Source organism: Penicillium arizonense, assembly GCF_001773325.1.
Source record: "Penicillium arizonense strain CBS 141311 chromosome Unknown PENARI_contig023, whole genome shotgun sequence".
Classification (NCBI taxonomy): Eukaryota; Fungi; Ascomycota; class Eurotiomycetes; order Eurotiales; family Aspergillaceae; genus Penicillium; species Penicillium arizonense.
The window spans coordinates 199,817-224,458 of record NW_019173300.1 but is presented as its reverse complement, the minus strand read 5'-3'; the positions used below and the strand labels follow the sequence as shown (position 1 = coordinate 224,458).

General features: G+C 49.3%; 10 protein-coding genes across 10 annotated transcripts; 6 read left to right on the top strand and 4 right to left on the bottom strand.

The window, feature by feature from the left end:
* Positions 1 to 602: 602 nt before the first annotated feature.
* Positions 603 to 1,535, top strand: PENARI_c023G00132 (EXPERA domain-containing protein; the record flags this gene model as incomplete). The annotated part of the gene is made up of 4 exons (XM_022635475.1): positions 603 to 663; positions 813 to 1,007; positions 1,255 to 1,407; positions 1,465 to 1,535. The coding sequence occupies 4 exons, from the start codon at positions 603 to 605 to the stop codon at positions 1,533 to 1,535; spliced, it is 480 nt and encodes a 159-aa protein (XP_022484648.1).
* A 193-nt stretch (positions 1,536 to 1,728) lies between these two features.
* ddiA (putative DNA damage-inducible v-SNARE binding protein Ddi1) lies at positions 1,729 to 3,128 on the bottom strand (the record flags this gene model as incomplete). The annotated part of the gene is made up of 2 exons (XM_022635617.1): positions 1,729 to 2,453; positions 2,522 to 3,128. The coding sequence occupies 2 exons, from the start codon at positions 3,126 to 3,128 to the stop codon at positions 1,729 to 1,731; spliced, it is 1,332 nt and encodes a 443-aa protein (XP_022484657.1).
* A 954-nt stretch (positions 3,129 to 4,082) lies between these two features.
* PENARI_c023G07210 (putative salicylate hydroxylase) lies at positions 4,083 to 6,326 on the bottom strand (the record flags this gene model as incomplete). The annotated part of the gene is made up of 4 exons (XM_022635565.1): positions 4,083 to 5,026; positions 5,078 to 5,906; positions 5,960 to 6,034; positions 6,087 to 6,326. The coding sequence occupies 4 exons, from the start codon at positions 6,324 to 6,326 to the stop codon at positions 4,083 to 4,085; spliced, it is 2,088 nt and encodes a 695-aa protein (XP_022484592.1).
* A 229-nt stretch (positions 6,327 to 6,555) lies between these two features.
* PENARI_c023G08711 (CocE/NonD family hydrolase) lies at positions 6,556 to 8,436 on the top strand (the record flags this gene model as incomplete). Its single annotated transcript, XM_022635588.1, has 3 exons — positions 6,556 to 6,749; positions 6,800 to 8,293; positions 8,349 to 8,436. 3 exons carry the CDS (start codon positions 6,556 to 6,558, stop codon positions 8,434 to 8,436), a joined length of 1,776 nt encoding a protein of 591 aa, XP_022484660.1.
* Positions 8,437 to 8,820: 384 nt separating this feature from the next.
* On the top strand, positions 8,821 to 9,402 carry PENARI_c023G12486 (cupin domain-containing protein; the record flags this gene model as incomplete). The annotated part of the gene is made up of 1 exon (XM_022635628.1): positions 8,821 to 9,402. The coding sequence occupies one exon, from the start codon at positions 8,821 to 8,823 to the stop codon at positions 9,400 to 9,402; it is 582 nt and encodes a 193-aa protein (XP_022484527.1).
* Positions 9,403 to 10,653: 1,251 nt separating this feature from the next.
* Positions 10,654 to 12,294, top strand: PENARI_c023G05408 (uncharacterized protein; the record flags this gene model as incomplete). The annotated part of the gene is made up of 5 exons (XM_022635539.1): positions 10,654 to 11,043; positions 11,099 to 11,586; positions 11,651 to 11,740; positions 11,801 to 11,916; positions 11,975 to 12,294. The coding sequence occupies 5 exons, from the start codon at positions 10,654 to 10,656 to the stop codon at positions 12,292 to 12,294; spliced, it is 1,404 nt and encodes a 467-aa protein (XP_022484521.1).
* Positions 12,295 to 12,810: 516 nt separating this feature from the next.
* Positions 12,811 to 13,190, top strand: PENARI_c023G03735 (uncharacterized protein; the record flags this gene model as incomplete). Its single annotated transcript, XM_022635520.1, has 3 exons — positions 12,811 to 12,864; positions 12,930 to 13,038; positions 13,096 to 13,190. The coding sequence occupies 3 exons, from the start codon at positions 12,811 to 12,813 to the stop codon at positions 13,188 to 13,190; spliced, it is 258 nt and encodes an 85-aa protein (XP_022484607.1).
* A 203-nt stretch (positions 13,191 to 13,393) lies between these two features.
* On the bottom strand, positions 13,394 to 14,934 carry PENARI_c023G01415 (uncharacterized protein; the record flags this gene model as incomplete). The annotated part of the gene is made up of 4 exons (XM_022635490.1): positions 13,394 to 13,528; positions 13,601 to 14,044; positions 14,520 to 14,763; positions 14,885 to 14,934. The coding sequence occupies 4 exons, from the start codon at positions 14,932 to 14,934 to the stop codon at positions 13,394 to 13,396; spliced, it is 873 nt and encodes a 290-aa protein (XP_022484604.1).
* Positions 14,935 to 16,707: 1,773 nt separating this feature from the next.
* Positions 16,708 to 17,577, bottom strand: PENARI_c023G07011 (F-box protein; the record flags this gene model as incomplete). The annotated part of the gene is made up of 1 exon (XM_022635560.1): positions 16,708 to 17,577. The coding sequence occupies one exon, from the start codon at positions 17,575 to 17,577 to the stop codon at positions 16,708 to 16,710; it is 870 nt and encodes a 289-aa protein (XP_022484563.1).
* Positions 17,578 to 19,278: 1,701 nt separating this feature from the next.
* PENARI_c023G12546 (uncharacterized protein) lies at positions 19,279 to 24,416 on the top strand (the record flags this gene model as incomplete). Its single annotated transcript, XM_022635630.1, has 6 exons — positions 19,279 to 19,560; positions 20,455 to 20,515; positions 20,567 to 20,705; positions 20,758 to 21,042; positions 21,097 to 21,704; positions 21,769 to 24,416. The coding sequence occupies 6 exons, from the start codon at positions 19,279 to 19,281 to the stop codon at positions 24,414 to 24,416; spliced, it is 4,023 nt and encodes a 1,340-aa protein (XP_022484529.1).
* Positions 24,417 to 24,642: the final 226 nt, after the last annotated feature.

Here is a 24,642-nt window from a genome sequence, read left to right as displayed (position 1 = left end):
AGTGGGTTCATCTTTGCCTCGGCGTAATGGAAACGGGAAGTTCGAAACAGCCTGTGCCATTGGCCGGATGTTGCGGTCTGCGTGGATTTGCCAGTTCCTTTCAGACCTATCCCATGCTGCATGCGTACCTTATCCTGATGTAATTCGGGCTATCACTTCTTGGAGTATGTATAGTTCACTGGACTAGTTAATCCCAAGGTCCTTGTGGAGCAGGGATCGGGCCGGTAGACGGTGCATGCTATAGATAATGTCATAATTCCCTCGGGGAGACAATTTCCAGGAAGGATTCAGTCAGGCCACCTTTCCGAATCCCAAAAATGAGAAGCAGCGGTGTGAACATCTACGTAATTTCTAGAAGGGATAGAGAGACGTTTGAACCCCCCCACTAAGTGGATAAAATGGGATGGAACCTTGGAACCTTCCAAGGTACCTTGGACTCGGGACTTGACTTGGCCCACCAGAAAAAAGCAAAGATGCTTTTAGTTGCGTCTTAATTGCACTTCGATCTATAGGTCACCTGACCTGATATCTTTTCTTTCTTTCTGTCCTTTGACTCTGCATATGATATGATCCAGCACAACCTCGTCGGGTTATCTTTCGCCATGCTCAAACGCGACACAGCCTATCTGGTGTTCTTTGTAACCCACATCCCCATCATCTTCCGTATGTTTCCTCCCATCCCGTCAACCCCCGTACCCGGGTACCCATCTATCACACTATCCACCTGTCTCTACGGAGTACACGGTGGATACAGACCAACCACATCCCTATTCCTTTGTTCAATTGACATCAACTTACCTGACACTTGGCAGTAATCGACACAGTCCCCCTGCAACCAACATTCCTCCAAACGAACCTCTCCCACACTCTCCGCCAATTCTACATAGACACCTACCATGACAAATTCTTCGAAGATCCCGCCCCAACATGGTTCACCGTCTTCATCTGGATGGAACTGATATACCATGTTCCCGCATCCATCTGGGCAGTGCGGGGGTTATTGAGAGGTATACCTACCCTACCCCTATACACATTCCCTACACAATCGGATATTTCAATCCCATCCAACACACCTATATCGAACCAGATATGGCACCGGATATCAGACGAGACGTCAGATGTCAGCAATGAACTCTATCCGGCAAATCATAGCCCCAGCCCTATGGAACACCGGAAGAAGAAACATTGGAAGCATGAATGCATTGTCACAAACAAACCAAGAAACGAAAAGAAACTAATTTCAATCTCGTCCAGACCACCCCCTCATCCCAGTTCACCTTCTCGTTTTCGGCATCCAAGCCTTCCTCACGTCGCTGACTTGTCTGGTGGATGTATGGAGTTGGACTGATCGCTCGACGGAGCAGAAACAGCAGATTACGATGCTTTATGGGCCTTATGTGGCGTTGGGTAAGTTATGATACAATGCAGTTGAAGTGCAAGTGGAAGTGATCTGACTCTGTTTAGGTGCTTTCATGGCTTTGGATATGGTGTTCCGGCTACGGGGGAGACTTATGCCGAAGAATAAGCGGGAATAAGCCACTATTGTATACTTATTTACACCTACTTACACTTACTTACTCTTACCAGAAGAAATACATACCATATGCTAACGTTATGTGATAATCGTACACATCATTAAAGTGCTCGATCGAAAATCGCTAATACAAGTCCTATAGCCAATCCCATCCATCCCAACGCCACTGTAAATGAAATGCAAAACACCTAACTCTAGATCAAAAACCCGATCGCATGGTCTAGGTTCCCATTCGCCATGTCAAGGGCTCGAACGGCTTCTTCGCGTGAGAAGCCCAGCTCGGTGATTTTGGCAATGGAGTCTTGCGACCAGCGCGAGGCGGGCGGTGCAGGTGCAGGCCGGATATTGATTCGCGGTTGGGATGTCCCAGAAGCTGGGGCTGGTGCAGAGGCAGAGCCAGTATTGCTGGTAGCATTGCTACTCACCTCGTCACCACCGGCTTTATGGGTAACAGCCCCAGTCCTAGCTCCAACCTCGGCCCCATCAGCCCCCTTGACCGTAGGCTCGGCTTCAAACTCCTCAGTCAGATGGCGCGGGATATCAGCCTCGCCCAGGAACGGCACAGCCTGATCCTGGATGACAAGGGCGCCCCGCTTGAGATCAATGCAAGCCTGGTGTCGGCGCAGCATGTCCAGCCCAAGAAGCAGATCGATCTGCTTCCCTTCCATCACGGTGAACGAGCAGGGGAGGAACATCTCGCCGATGCGGATCTGGGCCGAGTGGACGCGGCCGAGGATTGGGGCGGTGCCGACTCCCTTGGCGATACCGCCGTAGCGGCGGTCCACTAGCCGCATGATGTTGCATGCTGTTGCACATTCGGGCGACATGATTGTGACCTGGGCGCCGGAGTCGACAAAGGCGTTTAGGCGGTGACCGTTTACTTCGACGGGGATGTAGAGCATTGTAACGCGGCCGAAGGCTAGTAGCTTGTTAGCTTGGTCACTCCAGATTTGATAAATAGCGGGCAACGGTGTGGGGTAGACATACACTCGGGATGATGCTCCATGGCGTTGTGCAGGTTCTCCGTAACAGCATTCTGGCGAATGATCTCCTCAATCTCCTTCTGGTTGTCCGGGTTGAAAGGATCAGCATTGAGCATGGCAATGCGAGCTTCCTTCTCCGCCTCCAGCTGCGCCTCCCTCTGCTGCTGCCTCATCAGGACCTCGCGGAACCGCTGGGCATTATCCGCCGCGTCAGACAGCTCGGGGTTCTGCCTGCGGACGGCTTCGCGCACGCGGGGATCACCCAGGATATGTAGGCGGATGGTCTCCGGGTCTTGCATACCCGGGCGGGGTGGGGCCTGGCGAGGAGCGACGGAGCTGGAGGCAGAGGGGGAGGGTCGTGGTTGTTGTGGAGGACGGAGGGTGACGTGGACGCCGAGCATGTCGCCTTCGGTGATGCCGACTTGGTCGAGAGTTTGTGAGGGGTTTCCGAGGAGTTGGTTGTTATAGACGATCTGTTGGGCTTGTGGGGGGATGGCCGTTTCGCTTTCGACAATGGCTTTCAATAGCTCGATCGTCATGTCACCGCCGACTTCTAGGTTGATGATGTCCGAGTCCGCCTCGGGGCGGATGACGCTGACGGTGATAAGCATGGTAAAGGTAGGTGGGAGGAAGAGAGAGGGATAGAGAGGGAGAGAAAGAGAAGAGAAAGAGGGAGAGAGAGGGAGAAAGGTGAAAGGGAAGGGAAGTGGATGAGTAAAGTGGGCAAGGCGAGCTCTCTTCCTCTTCCACTCCCTTACATATCTCCACTTAACGTTAGTCTCCGCAGCTACATGGACTACTGTAAGTAAGCTAATTGATCTGCTAGATCCGCGTCAGCCTACAACACCCGGCACGCATTGTCTTATTTCCAGTGTACAGCCACGGCTCACATCATCAATCTATGTATTGCAGGCGGGACAGTCCGTGATCACCGTTGAGGTTCAAAAGTACGAGATCCTCAGCCACACAGCTAACGCCGTGGCCTGATCAGTCCCCCGCTCTGGTCTCGAGAGAATGTTGGCTTCAAAAGTCAAGCACAGTGCTGTCAACCTTGCCGGTGCTGACCTGCATTTCGCCGCATAACACTGCCGCACGGATCGACAGAGGTATAATCTTTGCATATGACATGCCCCTCCACATGTACACTCTTGCCAACAGAGCAAGAGAAGCCTTCTTTCGGTCCGACACGGTACTTCCCGGTAGGTAACCGTTTTTTCCCTTTCCAGAGGCGTGCATTAGTGTTAGCGTTTCAGATTGGCTCCCGGCTCAACCCTAACGGCTGATCAAGCATAGCGCCTGTTCGGGGAGGTCGATGACTCCTACTATGTCTACCCCGCCTAGACTGCTGCCTCAAGCCTCGTTGAGATGACATGTGCAGACCGGGTCCCGTATCTTTGTGTCTGACTGGATGTGGCTATAGGCTGTGCGGAAATACCGGACACGCCGAATACGACCGTCTGTCTATGTCTTCAAACGCGGGCAGATTGAACTATATGGGAGTCGGAAATTCCCCAACGACAGTGCCGAGTAAATTGAAGATCATATATACAATTTGTCGACATTAACTATTCAATGCGCATAGCCGAGGATACATCAGGAACTCCAACTCCACTAACAACCTTGGCATCAATGATCTCATCAATGGGAATCTCACCCAACCGAGAGACAACGTGGTGAAGTGTTGGCAAAGCATCCCAATCTAGACCTTGAATCTCAACCTTAGCCTTCTTCGTCCGCTGCAGCCGCGTAACCTTGGACGGCACAACCTTGGACTCAGCAGCATGAGGCACAAAAACGGGATACTCAGCCTCAGCCTGACCCTTGCACTCCTTCCCAATCTTCGGCATATACCGATAAACCAGGATACCATCATCAGCCTCACCTCCGATAGTCCCAGCATCGGCCGCAGGATCCTGATCCTCCAACCCCTCCAACTCGAAATGTCCCCACACAGCCCCCTGCCAACTAGTCTGCAGTCGGTAAGACTCATTCCGCTGATGAACATCAATAGCAGTATAAAGCTTGGGCATACCCAACTCCTCCCTCCCCGAAACAATAGGATCAGCCAGATTCTCGAACAGAATAGGCATATACGTTCCCTTCAACACCGTCCCATCTTCCTTGGTATACTGCACACCGTGGATATAAAGTCCGATATGGCGATATCCACCACCACCCAGCCAGTCCATACCGCCAAGGGTAGTCTGCGAGAAACTGGCTCTGGCCACGGTGCTGGGTGAGATAAAGCTATACCGATCAGACGGGAAGAGGTTCTGCAGAAGAGTCCGGCTGGTCTTGAATTTGATGGAGGCTGTTGTGAAGGTGGACTGGGCTGACTTTAAAGCTCTGTCCCGGCCCATACAGTCCTGTCGGGGACCAGGCATTGGTCCAAAGACGATGGGTTGACGCCAGTACATGTGTGGGTTCTGGGACCAGAGGTGCTTGCGGAGGACCTGGCTGGAGTGGTCATACTCGTCGTGGCCGTAGATATAGACCACCATCCCCATTGCTAATACAGTTAGTTATGCTACTATCAATCCTCAAGGGGAATGAAACATACCCGTCTCCGGGGAAATCGGCTTGCTCGACTGACGCGTCATCTCTTGAATAGTCGTAGCACGCTCGAAACGAGCCTTCTCATAGACCTTCAACCTCTCCGGCACCTGATCCTTCTCAATATCACCAGGAAGCATCACAGCCAAGGAGACAGCATCCTCAATAGCCATGGCACCACCGGAAGCCCGATACGGCAAGAAAGGATGAGCAGCATCACCAAGAATCGCCAAACGCCCCTCAACCCACGTAGGCAGCGTCTCCATATCAAGCAATGGCCACAGCTTCAAAGTCTGCGGATCAGCCTTGGCCAACAACTTACGCACCTGCGGGTTGAAGTGCTTATAAACATCCAGCAAGGCGTCCTTACCGATATGCTGATTATAAGAATCACCCGCGGTATCGATAGTCGTATCAGTATCAGGATGAAGACAAACGAAATTCAACAATTCGTTGTTAGAACACGGGTAGATCACCACGCGTCGCTCTTCATCTTCCCACATATCAACAGCTCCAAAGTCTTGCGCGATACTCTTCGTCTCGGGATCGTCCAGTGCTTCCTGTCGACTTATCAAGAAGCGGAAGGCATTCCTGCCAGAGCTACCGGGTTTCGCGTTAGAGATCTTACTCCGAGTTAGGGAGTGCACGCCATCTGCGCCGAGGAGAACGTCTCCTTTGATGACATGGCCGTTTTCCAGAGTAACTGTTGCTTCATGGGCGTCGACATCGACGACCTTGCTGGCTGTATGAAGGAGAGCTGGTGCGCCCTTTCCCGGGCCCTGAGCAGCTTTCTTGAGCCCCTCGTGGAAGTGTGCGCGGTGGACAAGGAGCCAGCGCTGTAATTGTTAGTTGTGTAAATGTATCGATGGAGGTGGGTTAAGGCTCGTACGTGTCTCCACATTGCGGCGTGCTGCTTGACATTTATGACGTGCACTTCTTCTCCGGCTGGCGTGTATTCTCGTAGCTATATGTGTCAGTTCATGTTTCTATATCGAGGTATACATTCTGTGTCTCACCTGTTCGGCCTCTACAGCGCCGAAATCCTCCGCCTGAATCCCCAGTCGGCGCAACACACCATTCGCATTAGGCGACAAATGAATTGCAGCTCCGACTTCATTTGCAAAGCGCGAACGTTCAAACAATTCCACACGGTGTCCTTGTTGTCTCAATGCAATCGCAGCGGTTAGACCGCCGATGCCAGCGCCGACGATCAAGACGCGGAGTCCTTGTGTCTCGTTTAGATCTTTGAACGTCATGATTGATAATTTTTTGCGACTACAAAGACCAGAGACCAGAGACCAGAGTGTTATTTATGGCCACCCTTCCCTCTCCGTTCGGGACTTGGTCGTTTCGCATCCCTCGGATGTCCATTTCGGCTCCACATAGGGAGGGGAACGACACGCATTATATGAACTCATAGAAACTCATAAGGATACTTTGTTCTTTTCTCCTTTCACTCTTGTTATAATTGAATCCTGGATCAAAATGCCTAACCAGATCAGAGACATCGCCACTCGCGACGAGACCTCGTTCTCCTACATCTTCGAGCAGAACCTAACCATCTCGCTCAAAGATAATTCGGGTCTTGTCCGCTGCAATGTCTACCGTCCCAAGACTTCAGAGAAGGTCCCAGTTCTCGTCACATATGGACCCTACGGCAAGGACATCAGCTATGAAGCGTGAGATCCATACCCACTCCAATACAACAATGCCATACTAACAAACCTAGCTTCCACCCCCAAAGCTTCAGCGAAGTAAACCCAGAGCAACGCTCCGAGCACTCAGCTTGGGAGACCCCAGACCCAAAATTCTGGACTAGCAACGGCTACGCTGTTGTCCGCGCCGACGAGCGTGGTACCGGCCAGTCAATGGGCAAGCTGGACACCATGTCCCGAGGCACAAGCGAAGCCTTCTTCGACGTAGTCGAATGGGCCGCCGAGCAACCGTGGTCCAGTGGCAAAGTCGGACTCCTCGGAATTAGCTACTACGCCGGTAGTCAATGGCGGGTGGCAGCGCGTCAACCGAAGGGTCTTTCGTGCATTATCCCCTGGGAGGGAATGTCAGACTACTACCGAGACCGGTGTCGACATGGCGGAATCCTGTCGAACAAGTTTATCAAGTTCTGGTGGGATCGGCAGGTCGTGAGTAACCAGTACGGACTTGGTGGACGTGCAGCACGGAACTGGGGCCCCGATAGTATTGAAGGCGATCTGCCTGAAGAAGAGCTTGTGCAGAATCGACAGGATCAGACGGTTGATAATGTCAACAATAAGTTCCGGGATGATTTGTACTATGCTTCGAAGGAGTATAGTATGTCTGATATCAAGGTTCCGTTGTTGTCTGTTGCGAACTGGGGTGGGATTCTCCTTCATCTCCGTGGTAATGTGGAGGGATATACACACGCTGGCTCTGAGTTGAAGTATCTCCGCTTCATCACTGGCCGACATGACCTGCCCTTCTATTACAAAGAGGAAGTCGAGCTGCAGCGCAGTTTCCTGGACGCTTTCCTGAAAGGCGAGGACCGCGCCGGGTGGGCGAATGGCACTGCTCCGAAGGTGGATATGGTTCTGCGCAAGGGTGATGTTGGACACAACAACGCCGAAGCTGAGAAGGCTTTCCCCCGCCGCGTGGAGCAGGAGTGGCCTATTGCTCGTACGCAGTACACAAAGTTCCACTTGACCTCGGACAACGGGCTCGTCACATCGCCACCAAAGGAATCCCGTTCAACAAAGATCTCCTACCAGGCACTTGGCAACCTCGACAATCCCCATCTGGTCCAGTTCACCACGGACGCCTTCGAGACTGAGACCGAGATCACGGGCCACATCGTCACACACTTGAATGTATCGATGAGCGCGAACCCGGGCGCGGAAACACCCCAGGATCTGGATTTGTTTGTGACATTGCGGTACATCTCGCCGGCCGGAAAAGAAGTCTTCTACACTGGTACGGCTGGTGACCCTGTGCCATTGTGCAAGGGCTGGCTACGTGTATCGATGAGACAGGTTGATGCCGAGAACCCGAAGCACCGGGATTATTTGCCTCATCGGAACTACTACTCAACTGATGCCAAGCCTGTGATTCCTGGTGAGGTCTATCCAGTTGACGTGGAGGTTTGGCCGACGAATGTGGTTGTCGAGAAGGGTGGTAAAATTGTTCTGGAGATTAGTAGTGGTGATACTCAGGGTTCTGGGATCTTCCAGCATAACTCGCCTGAAGACCGGTTAGTACTTCCTTTCCTGTGTTGGGGTGATTTTGGCTAATTGTGATGTCTGCAGATCTGTTGAACGCTTCCAGGGACAGAATCATATTCACTTTGGTCTTGCGGAGAACTATGTTACTCTGCCTATTATTCCGTCTGCTTAGGAGTTTAGAAGAAGTAAATAGTATAGAATTGAATGAATGCATGCATATCGAGTTTCAAACGATATCGGACCATTCCCAATTGAGCAATCCCTAACGGACTTCCCTCACGTAACAGCCATGCCATATGTAACATAACACCCAGCTAGCCCCTGCTAACCTCTGTTCATTGCCAGCTCACTACATTATTAATTTCCCCTTCTGTCCGACCTCGGCTCCAAAGTTGGAGTCCGAATTCCCACATCTATCCGATGTGGACAACAACCCGACGCGGGGAGAGCAGACACAAGATATAGATAGGACAAAATTCCTGTACAAGCCATCATAAATCTTACAACAGCACTCTCAATCTTCATTTCAATCCAATTCCACTAACAACAACCAAAAATGGCCCACGAAACCCCCAAAAACATCCGCCCCCTCAAACGCTTCATAACAACTCACAATGAAACGGGCAAAGCAATCTTCTCAAACGACCTCCCAGAGTTAATGCCCGTCCAAAAAATAGCCGACGGCGCCGACTTCAGCCTAGCCTACACATCAGACCACTTTCCCGCGCAATTAAACAACAAAACGGACATAACCGAATACTCAAACTACCTGACGAGCCCACCAGGCATAGTCGTCTCAGGCGGAACAGTCTGCCGGATTGTGGATATGCACCCTGGATCCTTGAGCCCAATGCACCGCACCGTATCCCTGGATTACGGCGTCGTCCTCGAAGGCGAGGTTGAGCTCGTGCTTGATTCGGGTGAAGTGCGGCTACTCAAGCGTGGCGATGTTGCTGTGCAGCGTGGGACGAATCATGCTTGGAGGAATGTCACTCCTGATGTTGTTGACGAGAATGGTGTGAAGACTGGTCAGTGGGCTAGGATGTTGTATGTTCTTCAGCCTTCGGAGGAGATTGAGATTGATGGACGTCGATTGGGGGAGGTTGTTGATGGCATCGGTGTTCGCGCTAGTACTTGATTTGTATGTACTTGACTTGGCATTCGTTTATATTAAATGTGATGAATGGGAAATAGCAGATTTTGGTTCTTAGCAAAGGAGTCAAACGATCTTATTATAATACAGCCTTCTTCTTCAAGCTCTTGCTCTTCAGGAATTCGCACTTCGTGGCTTGCCATAAAGATATTCATGCCCATTTCTCGTTGTGATTGGGCTCTATGACTTGGACTTTCCGCCGGGTTTCGAGATTGATGAGAGGAATTACGCAGCTGCATCCCTTTGCCTACTCCATGTCAATTCTTTTCCGGAAGGTATCTGTATTGTGCTTGTCAAGAGTACTTATAGACGGGCAAATTGATAGAGGTGCAGTTATCGTTTCTCTCGACATTCCTTAGTTAGTACTGATGCGGCATTGTGGACGTTGACGTTGTTGTCTTTACGTGTTTTAAGTGTCCATGATGTATCAGAACAAACCCGATGACGTTCAAACACGCTCTTACTCTTTTCTAGGCACTGCATTGTGTAATTACTTGGATAGCAGTAGTAAAATCAAAAGAAGTTGTACTCCAAACTGATAAATCCCAATTGTCAACCAATATAATACCAAATCTACCACTCCCCACCAACATCATAATGAAAGATCTTATCATTTATTCTCCCCCCAGTAAACCGCCAGAGTCGTGAAACAGCCTGTACATAGTCAATATCGGATACAAACGGCATCACAGAGGAGAACCAACAGCATTAAGCCACACGCCATGCAACATAACTTGAATAAACACCATCTCCGCCGGATTACTACCCCCAGGCCTCTCCTCAAAAGACAGATTGCGATTTGTAGGACGGTAAGCTGGTATGCGACGGTGATCTGTTGGCCAGTCTGCGGGTTGCCGTGTGGTTATGTGGGAGGCATGTTCGTGTTCGTCATGGTTGTCATTTCCGCTGTGATGGACTTCGTAGTCCGCGAGAATGGAGAGGGTTTGGGTTGTTGTAGTAGTAGTTGTCATGATGAGAGGTGACAAGCAAGAATCACGAATGGAGAAGCAAGTATGAACTACCTAGGAATGGAATATGGAGTAGGACTATGAAGTAAAGGAAGTCCCGGAGTCCCCAGACTTAGGGCTTGGCAACTCCCCCACATGTCCACATCCCGACTCGGACATATGTACTTGTCTACTATGTCCGAGCTATTCCTACTTCCGATGTCCATTTATTCTATATTCATTCCAGGAGATCCCAATATCGAAATATCAAATCTCTATGCCATCCAAAATGGATCTATCCCGCATCCTGGCCGCGAATATCGACGGCCGCACCCAAAACGCCCGCTACCGCCAATCCCAATTCCAAAAGCTCCAATCAAACCTAGTGAAGCATATCGCCTCAATTCAAGATGCCATAAGCTCAGACTCAGGCCACACACGCGCAGAGGTTCGCGCCGAGGTTGTGCTGGCGCTGCAGGATATCCGGACCCATTACTCCAGTGTGAGTCTGGAGAAGGATCTCGAGGCTGAGTATCGCATTGCACGTGGTATAGACAACGCAGACGGCATGCGTGGCAATGGCATTGTATACATCATACCGAATGCGCATACACTGTTCTATTCCGTTATCTCGGCGTTGAGTGCTGCTCTCGCCGCGGGGAATTGTGTCGTTCTCGAGGTTTGTTTCTCTCTTCTCCTTTCATAGAGACCCAAGTACTAACTATACTACCCAGCTTGCTCAAACAACAAGCGCTCTCCCAGCCCTCCTACGAAAGATCCTACCAGAAGCACTAGACAATGACACATTCACCATCACAGCCCAAAGACCGGATCCTTCATTTTTGAACAAGGCATTGATAGTCGACCAAACCGGAGAGTCGAACACCAACGGCGGTCTAGTCTCACCGGCAACCGCAAGAACAGTAGCTATCGTCGACCGCACAGCCAACATCACCGAAGCCGCAAGGGAATTGGTAGCAGCGCGGTTCGCGCTTGGTGGCCGGTCACCGTATAGTCCGGATCTAGTGCTCGTGCACGAATTCGCGATGAAACCATTCGTCGAGGCTGTTATTCAACACGCATCAAAGTATCTTGCTGGTGAGAATGGAGAGGCGCGATCTCTTTCGAGGAAATCTGCTTTATTGGACTCCATCCAGAAGGATAGAAGTGCGCGGGTTCTTGTTTCTGGGAGTAATTGGGGTGTTGTTGAGGTTCAAGATCGGTGAGTTTATTATCAGATCTAATCACAGATACTGGCTATGATTGTTCTAACACTGAGACGATAGGAAATCACCCCTACTGCAGAAGAAGATTGCGGAGAAAGTGTTGCTTGTTCATCCATTCTCTAGCTTGGATGATGCTATTGATGCAAACTTGTATGTTTCCAACCACATCTATCCTATTCCCATCCATGCATACATCTAACATATCAATAGTAACCAAACACTGGCAGCAACCTATGCCTTTGCAGCCCCATCTTCAGCCAAATACTTGACCCAATTCATCGATGCTCATGTTTCATGGGTTAACCATATCCCCAGCCACATGCTCAGTAAGAATATACCAGATTTGCAACCTAAACAGAATATAAAATGCTAACCAATGGATAGTCGGTCCAGCCATCCCTAAGAACACAATCCCGTTCAGCAAATCCCGCTACATAAAGACTCAATTCGAGCTCCCACGCCCAAAACTAATCACCCCAATTCCCAGCTCAGTGCAAGTTATTCTTGATAACAATACAAGCAAGGCCGATACACTGTGGCGGGAGGCTATTGCACCGTTGGCATCGACAAAGCAAAGACCAGGCTTTAAGATTGGGTTCTTTGAACAGGGGATTATTACTGGCGGTCTTATTACGCTTGCTTCGTTGGTTGCTACTGTTTCTACGCTGGGATATTATACTTGGACTTATGTGCGGAGGGTTTAATTAGGTGTTGAATAGAATGTCTTGTTTGGTTTCTTCCTTTGCTAGACTCTAATTTGTGAACAGCTAGAATTCCAAAACCTCGCATTGGAAAGAGCCAAAGTGTAATCTATGTAGCCATTGAGCACCGGTGCCTGCACAGCCTTGGGGCGAAGGAAGCGAAGGCCTACTCGTCAATACCCTTCTATTCAAAATCCACGGCAATATTCAAGAGGAAGCATCTATGGTGATCCTCTTCAAATGTTCTCGTATATGAACAGCCGACTTGAGAAAGCCAACAGATCTTACACAGCACGTGTGATCAGCTGAGCCTCGTTGCCTGCACCAAGTCAGAGCTTCGCCCTCTGAAATCGCCGAATACTGATCTCCAGCCCTTTGACGTATTTTGCATCAGACATCTTAAAGAACCCAATCTACAAAGAATATGCGGACAAGGTACATATCACTTCTCCTGTCGCGTCACGACAATGTAAATGAATGAGACGCAATGCCTCTCATCGGTTGTATTGATTGCTAATAATGCCTTGGCAAACTTACGAATATATCCGTACTGCAGTGGGAGAACTGGTGACGGTATGGAGAAGGTGTTTAGAGTGAGAAACACGCTGAAATCTACTGAACACTCGTTTACCAATCAGCCTCTGTTTCCTACTGGGAGCACCTTCGCCGACCAAGTGGCTCCTGCTTCGTTCAGCAAACGTGACCAGGATGAGTCGATGGGCGGGAATGATCCATGGAAGATTGAAAGTATGTGCCATCGACTCCTAATTTTGGATCAAACTAACCATATACCTTCTTTTCCAGGTATTGAGCTGCTTGATGAGGAGGACGGGGGCCCTCTGTGGGACGATGTGGACTGGGAGGACATGAAGTTTGAGCATGCAGCAGATTCAAATTAACTTGAAACGTCTTGTCTCTAAGAGCCAGATATACTGGCTTGAGTACAATAGACCTTTCCTTATTATGTCTCTTATGTTTCTTCCAATTGATTTTATACAATTTTCTTTTCTCTAGCACGCGGAGTATTTTTCATGGATCATCCTTCACCAGACGAGAATGACTGGCTTTATATCTACATGTACTAGCTCACAGTCTCACGTCTTCAAAGAGTGTATGGGGGACCTCGGCTTCCACCCTCCTGATAAGCAGGACCGACTTCTCCACGCTCACCTTCAAAGTCCCCTTTCCAAACACGCTCAAACCAAGCGCCATCATAATTGCTCTCCGATCCATCATCCTACACCCGCCATTGCCTGACCACATTCCCACGGTCGTCCAAAAACACATGCAACAAACCCCCGCCATTCACCGCGACATCATCCTCCACATACATATAGGTAACAACACACTCTGCCTGATACAGAGCGTAGGGCTCAAGAGGGTTTTCATCCCAGTCGCCTTCTTCGGCATCCTCTATCGCGTCCCTAAGGCTCTCCTCTCTATTCTCAAAATTGACCCGCTCATTTACGACACGCTCAGGAAATATTTCCAGAGCAGCTGCCAAATCCAGGCCACCGAAAATACTTTCATCGTCAAGGACAACCCCATCATAAGTTACCCATTCTGCGAGTTCATTGGCAGACCATAGAGTATTATAACCCTCTTCATTCGTGTAGCAGAGACGAAGCCAGCAGCCATTGTCAGCAGTGGTGTTATGACCGTAGACACGCAGTGCTTTAGGCCTTGCAGGCCGAAGAATATCATCTATTTGAGCTTGAGTAGGAGAGGGTGGTGCATTGCCTGGTCGATAAGGCTAATAATTTGATATTCAGTTAGTTCAACGTTGTGGTTTTACGAGGTATAGAGGGCTTTCACCTGTCTTCCTTCGCATCCCAATGCGAGAAATTGGCGTAAAAGCCTTTTGCGACGGTCGGCGGGGGACTTAGTGGAGACTGAGGGGTCTGGGTGAGGTTTTTCCCATTCGGAAAGCAAATAAATATCCAATCTAGTCTTCCCCCAAGCAGGTATCCGGGGGTTATGTTTTTCAATGAAGTGGAGTGGCATTTTGTCCTTCGTCGCGTGGCGTGGGAGTTCTAGGAGGAAGATACACGGAGAAACACACAGCCGGGCCTTCTTGATAGGGACCGTTATCTTGTAATTTCCCTTCTTTCCCCGCGGAACTTGTGTACGCTGTGCTTGAGCCAACAGATCCGATACCAAAGTCATCGGGGCAATTGCTAGATCCAAAGGTGGACGGTGAACTTTGGGCATTGACGCCGTCGATGTACCTGCTGCCGCTCTGTTTCATTCGCGACGGCAGTGATACGATTCACTGGGGAGGTGCCCGAAAAGTGTAAAAACAACAGGATCATGCAACTGATGTAGCTTTTATCGGAGTATTGACTTCGCCCATTTGACGGCTTCTTCGTTTGTAAAGCTGTGCCGAGGCTCTGCACAATCAATTGATTTCCAGAGGCAATGACCTGGCCGGCACAGATACCGTGAGCTTTCACTTGCGCCGTGGTGTGTGGCCTGGTGTGACACTTCACCTAAAGCTTTCAGGGTTTCCAATTAGTACTAGTGCACCTTATTAATCTCTCCTAGAAATGTATTAGTTTAGACTAAGTCAGAAGGAAAGGCTCAAATGTCTCACAGCCATTGGTCTATGTCGTGATCTGGCGCTTTGTTGAGAAGAGCGGGCATCATGGATCAAAACTAGTTGCGTAAGGAGTCATATAAAGGGAGACACCACACCTAACGTGATCTTTATAGCCGGGACAAGGTATATAGAGAGCATTCGTTAGTGAAGCCGAGATTTAGTACGTGTAGTCAGACTAGGGAATCAAGCAACTATTAGTTCCCTCTTAGATCTCGGTTTATTTATGCCATCTAATTCAGTCAGCCTAGGACCCCTACAAAATCACAACCCCCTTATACGAAAATGACAGCTAGGTTATCTTCCAATTTAGGCTTTAGCCGTAGATCACGAACCCATAGTTCAAGCATATACACCGATACCTACTAGGTTGTCAGTTTCCTTTGCGGCGTAAGGTAATCTGCGTAGTAGTATTATGTTAGGCTTCTACTCTAGCTAGAGAGATGAAGAAAAGACAGACCTAGAATATTGAAGAATAGCAAGATTATGAGTAGTTCCTATAAGACCTTGATAAGAAATGTTTGAACTTTAGATATTCTCGCTTTGAAGGAGGGATTAGTGTTCTTTTATATTTATAAAATCTACTTACAGTCATGTTTCTCATGGATAGGGACTAGCTTTTTTGCTCCTAGTATCTATTCTGTCTCACCAATCATATTGTGGCGGCACGAAAGGTCTAGAAGCTCCTAGGAATACCTACCAAGCTTCATTTGCTTAGTATAAGGTGTTTATAGGTGCTAGTTAGAATATCTCGGGCAAATGAGGGGTCGCGAATGCCATTATAGGAGGCTAGGCTATCTAGTAGACATGGCCAATACGTCTAGAATGGTTTTGCAGATATTCAGGTCGCTAGAGTTGAAGTCGTATTCCTAGGAGCAAGCGGCAAACAGCAACAGTGATAGTCCGTCGAAGATCAAGGGGAAAGAAAAAAGAGTAAATCACCAGATTGGATTACAAACCATTTAATTGAGAGTTTCTGAGATATTCCTAGATATTGTAAAACCAAAAATGAGGGTGGGATATTTTACGCAACTGAGACGGTATCGGGGATGGGGAAACTCGACGAGTTGAATAATGGCATAGCTACAAAATAGTAATGCCAATTAATGTGGCCCCACTGTGCTGTTGGAGACAAAACAACCAGGATCAACCGCCATGCCATCCTTCGTTAAGGGAAAGCCAAGACTTGTCAGACATTATCCGGTATATATGCGAAGGTAACGAGGTCGGTCATAATGACGATGAAAGTTGACCCACAACTAAAACAGCCACGCCTTGCAGGGTCCAACAGACCATATACGTCAAAGATTGACGAGTTCCCATTTTGAAGGTACAGCAATATTCGAAATTGGCTTCCACGTTTTACACAGAGAAACTATCTCAAGTCCCACCGCCCAAGACGATAGTGAATCTCACTAGGCCCGTTTCGGCTAGGTCACAGATCAGCTCTGCTCATCAGAAAGCTGATACGCTGAGATCGTTGAATCATTGTATATACCACATCCTCCTGCCCTCAAACCGATGCGGCTTACGGAGTCAGATGCGGTCTGTTCGAGCACTTCTATCGACCATACACTACAACCATTCCATTCGCCGTTTGTCTCGAAAGACAAAAGGTGCACGACCCGTCTCGCAAATTTATGACGATTACCAGTGGCCTGAGTTCGATACTCCATGAGTACAAGCTCGGTCTGTCGAAGAGATGGAGATTCAAGGCAGACTCGGGGTTGTCTACTGTGCATAGCGATGACGAGGTTACGACCATAGAACCATAACATCAAATAATATCATGAGTTTCGGATACTTCTAAACCCTTAACATTACAGGTCCATGTCATCTTCATCAGGCAAAGGCATAGCGTGGTCGACAGCGTAGTCACTCAACTCTTCCGCCAAAGTCCAGCTCTTGACTTCCTTCGGCTCTCTCATGCAGCGCACCAGATCAATATTAGAGTCATCCATAGCAAGCTTCAGCCCCCGCACAAGCTCCCATGTCCACGTGTCTTTCTTCCATTCCTTCCAGATCATTTGACTTGTATACCACATATCAAGAACCACACCCGCACCCTGCATTGCATGCCTGAGTGGCCCATCCATCCTGGCCGGATTGAAAGACGGACTTGGATCTGAGTGAAGGCTAGCAAAGCTACTGCTTAAAGTCTTACTTTGCGACCATAAGACTCTGAAATAGAAGTATTCCGGCGCAACCTCCGAAGTATTCACGACCAGATCGTACAGTATGTTCATTTGTAACCCACCAAGTGCTTGTAGTGGAATTTCCCAGCGATGCAGGTCTATCACGCTGGATGGCGACACGCTACGCTCCACCCATCCCAGCGCCATGATAGGTGGTTGCTGGACAAGCATTCGGCGCCAGCTCGCCTCCGGCCGCCGATATATGTCGCTGCTCTCTAGGAAATCCTGCATGTCGCCGGCGCCAAAGGCGATGGCACATGACTTAGGGTCATCGGCGGGGAACCAGTATGGAAATTTGGATGCTAGCAGGGGGTTTTGTTGGCGTGGCCTGTTGGCTGGTGCTGGTTGGAAGAATAGAATTTGTTGCATTAGGGAAGATCCTCGGATGCATAGGGCCCATTGTCGGCAGACTCGTTGGGCGAGGAGGACGGTTTTCATGTCTACTTGCCTGAGAATCGCTTCGATAAGCTCGTTCGGTAATGATCGGAGGTCCATGATTTGGTTTTAGCAAGCTGAGATGCGTTCCCCCTTTTGGAAGTACTGTATTCACAAAATAGGGACTGTGGATGGCAACCAACAACGCGTGATGGAGGCACTGGGCAGGGTTCTGGTCGATCTAAGAGAACATGCGGCTGTTAGTCGATCAAACTTGGCCCTATCTTCAAACGCTTTCGGGATCCTACCGCCGAAGAATTTTATTACTCAAATGTTGATCCCTACCTGGGCGCCTGAGTTTCCATCCCCAAGTCTTATAGACTCCAGAGTCAAAACACAACACCCGCTGATCTGTGGCCTAGCCCAAACGGGCCTAGTGAGGGGGTACAATTATCTTGGCGGTTGGGCGTGAGGCAATTTCTCTGTTAAAACATGGAAGCCAGTTTCGAATATTGCTGTAAGGGCAAAGTCGGAAATCATAATAATTTTGGGAATCCTGTTACGGGGTGATAATGACGAGTGAAAGGGGATATACTCAAATAGACACCCGTCTTTCATGTCTCGTCAAGAAGACCCCATTCCGTTCGCAGACCTTGCACAGAGTCATGGGTATTCCATCCTCAAAGGGCGTGCTTGGCTGCACGCGAAAACGGTATATTGGATATTGAGTGTTGTGGGAAATTGGGAGGGGAAGTCAGAGGAATTAGAACAATGGAATATTAGACGCCTTTTCCCTGAGTTATAAACAAACGCATATAAATAAGCGCATATACAGTTTTGACGATATCAAATTTGAAAGCTTCATAGAAGTAGATCACGGGTCTCCGCAACTTCCCCAACTTCCCCACATCTCGTGTCTTCCGCATCAAACAACGAACAACAACTCAACCATGCCCCAATGCAGTTCTCCCTAGAAGAACCAGACCCCTCAAACTATGCAATGACAGAGGATCCTCGCAGTTCGCGGTTTATTATGTAGTAGCAGGAGCATGGCCGTATGGTAAAGCTGGGAAGAGATCTGGGAAGAGAAGTGCCATGGATCTTGAGCTTTTGTCCTTGTTTTCTCCGAGGGGGTCGGTTGGCAGGCATTGGACCCGTGAAGTTGCACCGATTGCGGCCACATGCTAGTTTCGGCTGGCGGTCGGATTTTTTCTCCGCAGCGGCGCTTGTCGTTTGCCCGTCTCCATCGGAGCTTAACCTTAAAGGGAGGATCTTGCGATGTTCAAGCTTCGCCCCGTCGCCAGCGGACGTGTCAGTTGGGCCGAATCTATCAGATCGGGGACATTCAGATCAGACGGTCTCTGACTTTGAGGTCGTCCGCGTAAGACACAGTAGTTGCCAGACACCGCCACTGACTCCATCATTCTGTCCAGGTCAGAAAAGTGCGGGGAATTAAAAGCCGCCGCAACCGAATCCCCATGTATTCCTGGAAGACTGCGACCACAACAGCCGTATCGAAGCCCGGTTTGGATAAACGAACAGTTCAGTGGGACTTAGGACACTAGGCTAGCCCGGACCGTATGTCAAAATGGTTTAGCTCCGGCTGCAAGGAGAAACTGGGGAGCCTCTTTGGGGGACTCCGCAATTCCTTAATGTGCTCCAACCCTTTTTAATTCCTCGTCCTCGTCCTTTTCTTGTATTCTTTATGAAGGGGCCTTACCTGGGTAAGATACCCGCTTATTGCCCAACAAACAGTAAGCACAATTTCCAAAACACTCCTGTAATCATCAAATAACCTGCTAGGTAAAGGATATTTTCACGATGTCAGTTCCCGTCGAAATCGCCGAAATAATCTTCCGGAAGAAATCACAATACGGCCGATACATTGACACCAAGCAATGGGACAAATTCGACCAAGTTGCATTGCCTGATGCCGAATTCATCTTCTTCGATACCGACGGGTCTATCCTAAAGGCCGGGAATACCTCACTTGCATTTCCATCTTCTACAGCTTTTACAGGATTTTTCAGCAAATTCTTCGCAAATGCACAAACGCTCCATATGTTCGGACCTGGAGAGTTGCAACTGAAAGCTATTGATGAGGTGGGAGCCATATGGGGGATGGAAGATCAAATTATCCTGAAACACGCTGTGGGATCGGTGGAGATCAGAGGCGGAGGGTATTATCACGAGACTTGGAAGATGAAAAACGGGGACTGGTTCTTGAACTCTTTGCGATTGGAGAGAACGTACCAAAAAACAAGCCTTCTGGCAAAGATTCTCATATTCTTGGAAAGGTATCTTAGCCTCTCAGTCATTTGAGATTGTCCCTATCATCAGTTCAGAACAGTACTATAGGGCCAAGCATGCAATCCGAGGCCCAATTGCACTATTCTGCGTTAAGGGGTGGAAGAGTTGGGGAAGAAATCAGGCGCGTTTGTTAAGTCGGATGTATAATTGATTACCTTTTCTCGATTGCATATCCTATCAAGTACCAATATGAATGCGGTGGGTGTGAAGTGTATGAGGGCGGCTTTGATGTTTGCTTGGTTCGCAATTGCATACACTAGTCATGATGGATAGATAGCCTGGCTTTATTTGGAAGTGAAAATGTATTGTCAGATCTATTGAGGTTCAACTTGCCTTCATATTTTTCGCTCACTTACACGTCCAACGTTCGAGCCCATCCGGCTTCAACAGACCTGCAAACCAAACGTTCGATATCAGATATCCAGTCAAGTACCAATTCCTGTATATCACCAAGTATGATGTCTATGAACCATTGTTATAAGTGAGTGATGCCAAGGATGGCCCCCGCGCCTCTCTCTTCGTCTTATTAACAGGGACCGTGCGAGGGTGCGGCGGCAACGGGTTCAGCTGGCGCTGACAGTCAACCAGCACTGTATTTTACTTTGATTGAGTCGGGTTTTCGTTATATCCACAACTCTATTTGTTAGGGACTGTTGAACGTTATACACTCCTCTAACCTAAACAAAGACCATGGACCCGGCAACCGCAACGACGGACTCTTGCCAGCCGCTGAGGATTCTCTCGCTTGGTAAGACTGTCTGGTTCAAGCAGCCCACCCTAAGTCACTAATCGTTCGAAGACGGGGGTGGAATCCGTGGCATCTCAAGTCTACTCATACTGGAGAGGATCATGGAGATGATCCGCGATGCCGAGCGCCTTGACCACGTTCCGCGACCGCGCGACCATTTTGACTTGATCGGTGGCACAAGCACTGGAGGGTATGGCTGAGTGCTCGATGCGTCTGAGACATCATCGCTAATTGACCCCAAGGATCATCGCCATCATGCTTGGAAGGCTAGGCATGACAGTCGATGAATGTATACGAGCGTATAGACAAGTTGCGGAGCAAGCATTCACCCCGAAACGGACATCAATATTACCTGCATCGCCCACAGGTGCGTTCTCAGCAAAAGCCCTCGAAAATGCCATGAAACAGGTAGTCAGAGAGTACTGTACACACATCGAATGCGTAACCCGCCGGCGCCAAGGGCAGACAACTGTCAATTCGTGTTCACATTGCGATATGGCTTTCCGGGACAACACATGCACGAAAACGTAAGTTTGCAATACGGAATGCCTGCCTAGGTGGCCTTTATTAATATGCTACAGTGTGGTCTTGGCGATCACGAAAGATAATGTCGATGCACCACCAACGCTCTTCAAGACATATGATCGATCCGCTGCCTTCGATAGTTCTACCCTTTGGCAGGTCGCACGAGCGACGTCAGCAGCAACGACCTTTTTCAAGTCCATCAAAGTTGGCCGAGATGAGATCGAGTTCATTGATGCCGGTTTTGGATACAATAATCCATGCAGTGTTCTGATCCAGGAGGCCCAGCGAGAGTTTCCTGATCGCGGAAAAATGCGGATTCTAAGCATCGGAACTGGCCTAGGTGATGTCGTTACTATCAAAGACAAACGACTGTCTATCATTACTGCGCTAAAAAGAATGGCCACATCATCTAAGAAGGTAGCAGCAGACGTCGATTATCGCTATGGCGGGAATGGTGAATACTTCCGGTTCAACGTTGATCAAGGCCTTCAAGATATCACGTTGTCCGATTGGGAGAAAGCTAGCAAGATATCCGCGCACACCCGGAACTACCTAGCGGAGAATGAGCGGGTGATCAAGAAATTGATCGATGAAATCACCCGTCCTCCTCGAGTCTCTAGGGCGGATGGAGATAGGCCTATTAGCCATGGCAGAACTCGTCTTAGTTAGTCTGGAAAGGAGCCCGATTTATTGAATCGGATCTACTAACACTCGAGTGACCCTCACAGGCGGGCCTTTTTTCTCTATCCCACTCCGTCAAAACCGTCACTTTGTAGGACGTGGAAAGGAATTAGATGGGCTCAAGCAGAAAGTGCTGATCCAGAAAAATAATGGGAGACTCGCAGTCTTCGGGCTAGGAGGTGTCGGCAAGACCCAAATCGCACTGCAAGTTGCGTACTGGGCGAGACAAAACATGCCCTCTTATTCTATCTTTTGGATATCAGCACTGAGCAAGGCGAGTTTTGAGCAGGCTTGCACGCAGATTGCGACAAAGCTAGGAATTAGCAAAATTTCAGATAATGAAGATGCCATGGAGTCAGTACAACGGCATCTGAGTTTGGAATCAACCGGACCCTGGCTTCTGATTGTGGACAATGCGGACGATATGGCCTTGCTATTCGGAAGCTCAGATTCGCCAGGAGGAATGAGCCAATATCTTCCAGAGAGCGAGCTCGGTGTGACACTACTAACTACTCGCTCTCGAGAGATAGCCGTGTCATTTGCTGGAAATGACGTTACGAAACTCCGGGAAATGCATTTACCAGAGGCGACAAGTTTATTGGAAAAATCACTGATCCAAAGAGACTCGCGTCAAGACGGAGGAGAGACAGAGCAGCTGCTCGAAGAGCTCAACTATTTGCCTCTAGCGATCACGCAAGCGGCTGCCTACATGAACACGGCAGATATATCAATTTCAAAATACCTCTCATTGCTACGCGGCACAAAGAGCGATGTGATCAATCTCTTAGGCAGACAATTTCACGATAGCACTCGCTACAGGGGATCGCAGAACGCCGTGGCTACCACCTGGCTGATCTCCTTTCAGCAGATTCACAGAACGGATGAAGCTGCAGCCAACTTATTGTCATTTATCTCGTGCATCGAGCCGAAGGCGATCTCACAGTCGCTCCTACCTGACTTTGGATCAGAAGAACAAATAGTCCACGCTATTGGCACATTGTGTGGCTATGCCTTTCTAGCCGAAAGAGATGATGCTTTATATGATATGCATAGCCTGGTCCACTTGGCGACGCAAGTATGGGTTCAAGAGCAAGGATTTACAAAGCAGACAATGGAAAGAGCAGTCCGTCATTTAGCGGGCGCCTTCCCATCGGATGATTATACCAACCGCAAGTTGTGGCGGATTTTCCTACCTCATAGCCTGCGGGCTCTCCAGGAAAGCGAAGGGCATGACACAGAGGAGAGGTCGGAGCTAAATTTCAAGGTTGCGCGGTGCCTGGAAGCAGATGGCAGGATCAGAGAGGCTGTACGTTTTTATGAAGAAATATGTCGGTGGAACGAATGCCAGTACACGGAGGACCACCCCTCTCGACTGGCATCATATCATGCGCTCGCCAGCGTATACCAAGACAACGGCCAGATCGGCGAGGCAGTCAAGCTGCTTGAGTATGTGGTTGCAGTAAATGTGACAACCCTAGCCAAGGAGCACCATGACCGACTAGCATCACAGCATGCGCTTGCCAGCGTATACCAAGCTAACGGCCAGATCGGCGAGGCAGTTAAGCTGCTTGAGTACGTGGTTGCAGTATATAAGACAACCCTGGCTGAAGAGCACCCTGACCGACTTGCATCACAGCATGTGCTCGCTAGCGTATACCAAGCTAACGGCCAGATTGGCGAGGCAGTTAAGCTGCTTGAGCATGTGGTTGTAGTACAAGAGACAACCCTGGCTGAGGAGCACCCCTCTCGACTAGCATCACAGCATGCACTCGCCAGCGTATACCAAGACAACGGCCAGATCGGCGAGGCAGTCAAGCTGCTTAAGTATGTGGTTGCAGTATATAAGACAACCCTGGCTGAAGAGCACCCCTCTCGACTAGCATCACAGCATACGCTCGCCCGTGCATACCAAGCTGACGGCCAGATCGGCGAGGCAGTCAAGCTGCTTAAGCATGTGGTTGCAGTATATGAGACAACCCTAGCCGAAGAGCACCCCTCTCGACTAGTATCACAGCATGAGCTCGCCTGTGTATATCAAGCTAACGGCCAGATCGGCGAGGCAGTCAAGCTGCTTAAGCATGTGGTTGCAGTACATAAGACAACCCTAGCTGAAGAGCACCCCTCTCGACTGGCATCACAGCATGCGCTCGCCAGCGTATACCAAGACAACGGCCAGATCGGCGAGGCAGTCAAGCTGCTTAAGCATGTGGTTGTAGTAAGAGGGACAACCCTAGCTAAGGAGCACCCCTCTCGACTAGCATCCCAGCATGCGCTTGCTATTGCATATCAAGCTAACGGCCAGATCGGCGAGGCAGTTAAGCTGCTTGAGCATGTGGTTGCAGTACAAGAGACAACCCTAGCTAAGGAGCACCCTGACCGACTGGCATCACAGCATGCCCTCGCTAGTGCATATCAAGCTGACGGCCGGATCGGCGAGGCAATCAAGCTGCTTAAGCATGTGGTAGCGGTAGAAGAGAGAGCCCTAGCTGAAGAACACCCCTCTCGACTAGCATCGCAGCATGAGCTCGCCCGTGTATACCAAGCTGACGGCCAGATCGGCGAGGCAGTCAAGCTGCTTGAGCATGTGGTTGCGGTAGAAGAGACAACCCTAGCTGAAGATCACCCCTCTCGACTAGTATCACAGCATGCGTTGGCAATAGTAAAACAGCTGTATGAGAAGGAGCGACGGGATTGATGATCCACAACACGTACCTACCTAAACATGCAAATAATCACATTTAACTTATCTCTGCTTATGGCTGGAACGGACGTCCTTAATCATTCACTCTTAACAAACACGGATGGATTGTTACCAATAGCCCAGCATATGAACACATTCCTAGCAAGTAATCATATCATTCAATTGGATTTCTATCTTTAGCAAGGTCAATTATAGAAACCAATCTTTTGTCATACATCGA